The sequence below is a fragment of the Acanthochromis polyacanthus genome, chromosome 12 (genome assembly GCF_021347895.1).
Source record: "Acanthochromis polyacanthus isolate Apoly-LR-REF ecotype Palm Island chromosome 12, KAUST_Apoly_ChrSc, whole genome shotgun sequence".
NCBI classification, from domain to species: Eukaryota; Metazoa; Chordata; class Actinopteri; family Pomacentridae; genus Acanthochromis; species Acanthochromis polyacanthus.
Genome location: NC_067124.1, coordinates 36,219,130 through 36,226,398, shown reverse-complemented (window position 1 = coordinate 36,226,398; position 7,269 = coordinate 36,219,130). Strand labels below are relative to the sequence as shown.

Here is a 7,269-nt window from a genome sequence, read left to right as displayed (position 1 = left end):
ACCAACTGATGCAGACAGTGAAGTTTCCGGAGTGCACAAAATAAGTGAGTGTGCAAAATCACGTGAATAGCCGCATTATTTCTGAGCTGAACAGTGGGATATTTCCTCTTCTAAAGAATCAAAAACGAATGCTTTAGAAAGACTGCATTCAAAATTCGGGCCTCAAAAGTAGAAACTCGGTGCAACAGAAGTGAATCAACCTCTAATCGCAGAAACTCACACATTTTTATCCTCTTAGTAGATTTTTAAGTGATGCACAAGAGTTCAAATGTTGTTTTGGTATTGTTTGTGGTGACATAAGTATTTAATGACAAAGAGAGCAGAGTGATGGCTTAACCCAAAAATGACACTTTTTTTTTTTTTAGCTTTGTCAACTTGGACAATAAGAGAATCATTCCAGTATTAAATTAATTATGTTTTCGGACAAAATAGATTCCGTTTTCACCACAAATCCTGCTATATAACATGAAAACTGCAGTGCCCATTAAGTATTCACCCACTTTGGAAGTTTGCTTCATTCATTTAGTCAAGAATTTAAAAAAAAGACTCTTTAATGTCAAAGTGAAAACTGTTTAACTTTGTCACGAGCCCTGTGTAACTTGTCAGAGCTTAAGCAGTTTTGCAAAGAAAAACAGGGTTAAATATGTGCATAAGGGGTGAATACTCATGCAATCACTTATTTATGTTTTATTTTTTAAATTAATTGAAGTTACATTGCAGAAATCTGTTTTCACTTTGACATTAAAGAGGCTTTTTGGTGCATTTTTGTCAATAAAGCAGAATTGACCGTGATTCACTGTTGGAAAGCAACAAAAAGATGAATTTTTAAGGCAGTGAATAGTTTTTCTATGCCACCTTTCTGCCTAGAATCACTTCTCATGCCTTGTTTTTCATGATAGACTTCACATTGGAAGTCAAAACACTGTTTACGTGAGTTTCGGTGATGCAAAGATGCTCCAAGACAACATCTGACAACTCACTGAGGAGAAAGCTGGAGACGATAAAACCCTGGAGTCAAGAAAATGACCACTTTTAATGGAAACCTGAGGGACACAAAATCCAAGTCGCATTAAACAATCATTTGTTTGACAGCGTAAGTAACAGTGAGCTGAGCCTACAAACTGAATGTTTACTTTCACAGAAACCTGCTGGGAATTAATTACACAAGAACAACTGTCTTTAACCCTCGTGTCGTCGTGCGGGTCAAAATTGACCCGTTTTAGTTTGAAAATGTGGGGAAAAAATATAATCGCAGCAAAACTTCTGATGTCCACATTTTCAGCATTTTTTAGAAATCTCTGAACATTTTATGGTGGAAAAAAATGTTAATGTTTCTTAAGAACATTCACCAGAAAAATCTACCAAAATCCAGTGAAATTCGCTCGTTTTTGGTTGATTTTTTTGGTGAATGTTCTTAAGAAAATATTAGAAAGCTTGACTGGTATATATGTAATCACTTTACATGTTTTTTTAGAATTTTTTTTAGGATTTTTACTAATTTTTCGAAAATATTTACAAAATTTTTCTTGCCAAATTTGGGGGACTTTTAAAAAAAAAAACTTTTAAGGGAAACTTTTAAGGAATTATTGGAATTTTCTTCCTAAATGTTTAGCAAATTTTTTAGAAATTTGAGTAATTTTTTGGCTGAATTTTTGGATTCTTTTCAGACAAAGAAACATTATTTTTTGGTGTCTGTAAATGAGAACAACAGAAGGGTGAAAGCACCAAACAGTTTATTCCACAGCATCAAAGCTTCTTTATTTTTTACCTGATGATTAATCAAAACCCTCGCTAAAAAAACAACAACAACCATAGAGCCGAAGTTCTAAGCTCCCCTCCGTGTAAAGATTTATTGTTTTGCAGTTTGGCTAGCGTTCTCAGGTTGTGCTCAGATGACCGTCACCTCCCGGCTCTTCCTTTTGATGCAGTCCAGCGTCAGACTCCTGGTTCCTCCCTTTCTCGTCGCCTCTCCCAGCTGAGGTGACGGAGGCGGACCTGACGGATGCGAAGCCGAATGCAGCGACAGACTGGAGGCGTGTAAAGTTAAACCAGCCTCTCTCTGCTGGTGTCTCGTCGGCTCGGTGTGCAGCTCCCAGCTCTGCAGATCCGCCCGACGCTGGTCCCTGGACGCCTGGTCGGCAGGAGGCTGGTTCCTGGTGGGCTGAAGGTCTCTGAGGAGCTCCAGCAGCTCCCTCTTCTCCAGCTCTGCTTCGGCCAGCTCCTGCCTCCTCAGACGCTCGGCTCCCAGCAGGGCTCGCATGTCGCACATCACCCGAGACAACTGACCCTAAGCGGAGAAGACTAAATATTACCCAACGTGAGCAAAAGTTTACATACATCACCATGGCAGGATTCAGTTTCCAGCGACTCCTATGAATTTTCTCTGATGGAGTCCTTGAAACACATGCATCTTTGTCACCAAAACAAAAACAATCTGGCATTTTGGTCTTTGCATAGATTTATTAAAGTCTTCTGGTAATATGACTAAATCTGCTGGCTCAAAAATATGCAAACAAATCTAATATTTGGTTAAATGTCATTTAGCCATTTGCATCTCAATTAGCAACCTTTGGTAGCCGTCTACAAGCTTCTGGTTATACCATTGATCCACAATTGGTGCAGTTTAATTAAATGTTATGGATTTCTAACTTGTTTGTTCCAAAGATTCTTGATCGGGTTTAAGTCAAGACTTTGGAGAGACAAGACTGAACTGTTTCTGTGTTTTCGTTCTGTTCCGCTGTATGCCAATCTCCAGCTCTTTGAGGCTCAAGGCCTCCTTGATATGGTGAAACTTGTCAGAAATAGCCAGTATCAGGTGAAACAGGATAGAAGCTGCATTTCCTGAACAAATTGCAAAAATATCAAAGGATATAAATCATTTTGGACATTGCATTTTTAGGATAAATACAAAAAAAAACTACCTTTTGTCACTTGCTTGTATTATTTCCAACCAGATGAAACCTGCTGATAAAGTAAAATTTCCCTGTAAATCAACATTTGTGCTTTTGTATGAACAGTTCACCTTGAGCTCCTCCACTTCGCTCTTCAGCTGCGACTCTTTCTGCACCATGTGTCTCCTCTGAGAGTCCAGCCGAGACTCCATCTCTCGTCTCACCTCCTCCACCTTACACAGCATCTCCGCCCTGCAGCCAACATGTACACTTATGACCCACGCTACAAACGGGAACTTTACCTCGATGAATCGGACGTTTCCATGACAACGTGGACAAGCTCACCTGAGCAGCTCCACCTCTGCTCGCAGCTCCGCCACGCAGTTGTGCTGTGATTGGTCCACAGAGAGCAGAGTGTGTCCACAGCCGTTGGGACACTCTCTGCTGCGGAAGTTGCATTCGGAAAGGTGAGCCTCTAAGCCCCGCCTCTCTACCTGGACGGGACAACCTGACAGGGAGAGTCAGTTTTATACGTGCATGAATAAACATTTTACCCAATCAAATTTGGCTTTCATACATGGCTGTGGTTTAAAAGCCAAATGGCTTACAAGGGAATGGAAAACGGTCAGATGTGATGACGAACTCAAGCAACCAAACCCAGAATGTAAAAAGTCAAACTTCACTGCAAACGTAAAGGGAGCTTATTCTTAGTTTCAACATGACTTAATAGTCAGGTTTTCTGTAGTTCTGTTTCAGACAAATGACAAAATATATAATTTTTGGTTATCTGTCAGTATATAAGTTATTCTTTCTAGTGTGTAAAAGTTGGTTTGTGGTGGGGTTTTTTTTACAGAACAAATGTATCAACTTTTTGAAATTTAGAAAGCTGAAGTTCATCCATGTTTGTTTATTCTTGTGTCTAATATTTTTTAAGTTAATTACTCATAAAAATTACATAGTTCCAACTAGTAGTTCTGTGCTATTTTTAAGCTTTATGTACTAAATTACCATAATTATTCCGCAAAGGAAATCAGTGGAATAATGTAGCAGTCGCCATTGATTTGTCCATCCGTCTGTCTGTCTGTTAGCAGCATTACTCAAAAGCTAACAAACAGATTTAGATGAAATTTTAAGGGAAGGTCAGAAATGACACAAGGACCACCTGATTAGATTTTGGCAGTGATGTGGCTTATAGTCTGGATCCACGGATTTGTTAAAGATTCCTGTATCATTGTGAGATAGCAGCATGGCATTGCTGTAACCATGACAACAAGTGAACACTACATCAGCTGTCTGCTGGCGATCACATGATTGTGATCCAACTACAAATCAACCGCTGTGGACTTATCGGGACTTATCAATTGTAAATGATATAAGGAACAATTGATTAAATTGTGGAGGTGTTTCTGAGGTCTATCAATTCCTGCTGTCTGCTACGTATTTAGGTCATGTGATTCAGTGTCAGTATAACGTACACATGCATAACACACACCTGTACTCAACACAAGGCCATTTTTGATTTAACATTTCATCCGTTGGAACTGATACCACTGAGCAGCTTTGGTGCAGTATCTTCAACAAATCCGTGGATCCAGACTATTAGCCACATGACTACCAAAATCTAATCAGTTGTTCCTTGTGTCATTTCTGACCTTCCCTGAAAATTTCATCCAAATCCATTTTTCCATTTTTGAGTAATGTTGCACACAGACGGAATGACAGACAGACAAACGTATGCTGATCATGACATAACTCTGCCGCACTCCTTGGCGGAGTAAAAATATAGATGTACGGGAAAAAAAAGGAGTAACTGTAGCATGAGTAGAACATTTTTATGTACTTATCCTTCTCACTGCGCTCATTATGAATCATTTTTACCGAAATAAAGTAAAAAGATCACAGCAAGGCAGGCAGCAGTTTAAGCATCAGATGTGTTTTTTGGTATTTATCGCTGCAGAAAGCCACACTTCACACATACTCACTGTGGCTGTACCTACCACAGTAGTAACAGATGAACTCTCCACCTGCCAACAACAGGCCACAGACACATCATGAGCTCCACATTCTTTTATATACGTTTAAATCGCTCATTAAAGAGTGATGGAAAGTCGACCCTGGGTGACTCGGCTTGAGGCCTTCGGGTGCCTCCAGTCCCACAGGTGCACTAGTTTGTGCTGTAGCCATGGCAACCATAGGGCCACCTGCTGTTCACAGAGGTGTCCTGTTACCTCTGCATCATCCAGGTCCATGAGGATTATAGTTTGTATATATAACGGTGCATCAGAGGAGCAGAGAGGTGTCGGTACCTGTGTTGGAGCAGGAGACGAAGGCAAACTCGCACTCGTCCTCGTGTGTGTGGAGACTCTCCAGAGAGCAGATCACCTCGCATCCCTGCCCAGCGTTCACACAGCGGATCTGCAGGCGGTTTAGGTCGTTACGCATGTACCTGCCAGAAAACACGCAGAGACGGGAAAAACAACCATTAAGCCAGAGAATAATGAGTCAAAGTCACATTTATTCAATTAAAGCACAATAAGAAAGAGCTAGAGTTGGACCAAAGTGCTGCAGGAGGCCACAAAACACTGGAAAATGCAATGAAGAATGAGAATAAAGAGAATAAAACGCTACAACACAATAATGAATAACTATTTTATACCATCTGGTTCTTCGCTGCTCTATCCAGGGTTTGAAAATGCAAGAGTTCTGCTAAATAAGGTGGCATCAACCCATTTAACCCTCTGAGCTTTAATGAATTACTGTTTTAAAGAAAAAAAAAAGAATAAAAAACTGTTAAAAGTATTTTATAGACATGAAACTTCTTCTGCTTGGCATAATAAGTGTAACCAACATATACAATTAAAATGGTTCATTTGCAAAACCCTGAACAGAAGAGACGTCTCATGTTAATTTATTAGCTCCATAAAAAGAAAAAAAAATCAAAATAAAATCAGTGTCACCTAAAACTTGTATTTTATATGTATGTCACTCTACTGTACATTTAAAAAAAGTTTTTTCAATAAAAATAAGTCAATATATGGCTTTTAAACAACCATTAGTCATACTCTTGTTCTTGATAAGGACTTTATTTTTTTTGGCAATTAATATGTTGATTATTTTCACCATTATTTGGTTATTATTGATATTTTTGGTCTTTAAATTGTCAGACAATGTACAAAACAAGCCTTTTAGTTTACCTTAGGATCACAGAAGCTGTAGTGGGAACTGTTTTCTGAAATTTTGCTGATAAAAGGTTAAAGGTTGTTGGTTGAAGGGCTAAATATAAATATATTGCATGTATAGAACGGTAGTTTTGATATAATATCCAGCACAGACTCATAAAATATCATCAGCATACAGGTTACCATGTAAATTAGTGATTTTTATTATCTGTAACTTAACAAAACAGGAAAAATCTGCAAAATAGCAATAAACTACATTTAATAAATCCTTTTAACAGGAGTAGGGACAATCGAAAAAGCTCATTAGAAGCACCAGGTAATGATAAAGCTCACCTGTACAGCGGTTTGAGGCTGCCTACATCCAGCGGCTGTCTGTCTTCGGGGCAGGAGTGATGGTGGAGCAGCCAGCTGCTGATACAGGCGCTGCAGTAGGCGTGTTCACAGGGCGCCTGGAGGGGGCGCTCTAACACGTCCCGGCACACACAGCACAGCAGACCCTCATTCACATAACCCACAAACCTCTCCAGATCATAACCCATCCTGCAACGTCACACAGCTCATAAACACAACACAGGAGAGCTCTTCCCTCTGACTCCACTGGTTCCTCTTATCTCTCTGCTTCCACTCCCTCCTTCATGCTCTCTGCTAGCTCCATCCAGGTGAGGGTCTCCTGCCTCCCTTTGAGCCCTCCCCTACCTGTGGGAGTGCGTCTCTATGGAGAGGTCTCCGTGACGACCAGGGTTCAGGATACAGGAGGGCAGCTGTCAGACGAGATCAGATCAGATCAGAGAGGCGGACAGAATTACAGCAGAAAGAGTGAAGCAGCAGCAGCTCTGAGTTCTCCTCACCGGTGGACCATTAACGTGCTGCAGTGACGTGGCCTCCAGAGATTACTGCTGTCCTTCAACTGTTTCTGTGTCTCACACTCACTACTCTGGGTTTCTCTCTGGATGTGGGATTAATGTGGATTACACTCTCTCCCTCTCTGATTGGATTACAGAACACACAACATCAGATGGCACGAAAACACATGACCACAAAAATCAAAGAGCATGCCGAGCGCCTGCACTCATCAAGTTAAATTTAATCTGTGGAGGGAGGGAAAGGGCTGCAAACTGAAAGCTCTCAAACACAATTAAAGTCTTCAGTTTAAAGTTTTACTGATATGTGAGAGACTTTTCAAGAAAATGATCTTTATG

At 40.3% G+C, this 7,269-nt stretch overlaps 1 protein-coding gene across 1 annotated transcript; it reads right to left on the bottom strand.

Moving 5' to 3' along the window:
• Positions 1-1,014: 1,014 nt before the first annotated feature.
• Positions 1,015-7,029, bottom strand: rnf41l (ring finger protein 41, like). The gene is made up of 6 exons (XM_051957034.1): positions 6,919-7,029; positions 6,404-6,831; positions 5,198-5,337; positions 3,237-3,399; positions 3,023-3,143; positions 1,015-2,287 (listed from the first exon to the last, which is right to left on the bottom strand). Exons 2-6 carry the CDS (start codon positions 6,607-6,609, stop codon positions 1,889-1,891), a joined length of 1,029 nt encoding a protein of 342 aa, XP_051812994.1. The 5' UTR covers positions 6,610-6,831; positions 6,919-7,029; the 3' UTR covers positions 1,015-1,888.
• Between the last annotated feature and the right edge of the window lie 240 nt (positions 7,030-7,269).

Bases quoted from the DNA above. Each gene is read 5' to 3' on its own strand.
- rnf41l (XM_051957034.1), bottom strand. From the start codon at position 6,609: ATGGGTTATGATCTGGAGAGGTTTGTGGGTTATGTGAATGAGGGTCTG. The intron at 3,400-5,197 runs GTACCGACACCT...TCTCCCTGTCAG, and splicing joins CGTCTCCTGCTCCAACACAG to GTTGTCCCGTCCAGGTAGAG. The intron at 3,144-3,236 runs GTGAGCTTGTCC...TGTTGGCTGCAG, and splicing joins GCAGAGGTGGAGCTGCTCAG to GGCGGAGATGCTGTGTAAGG.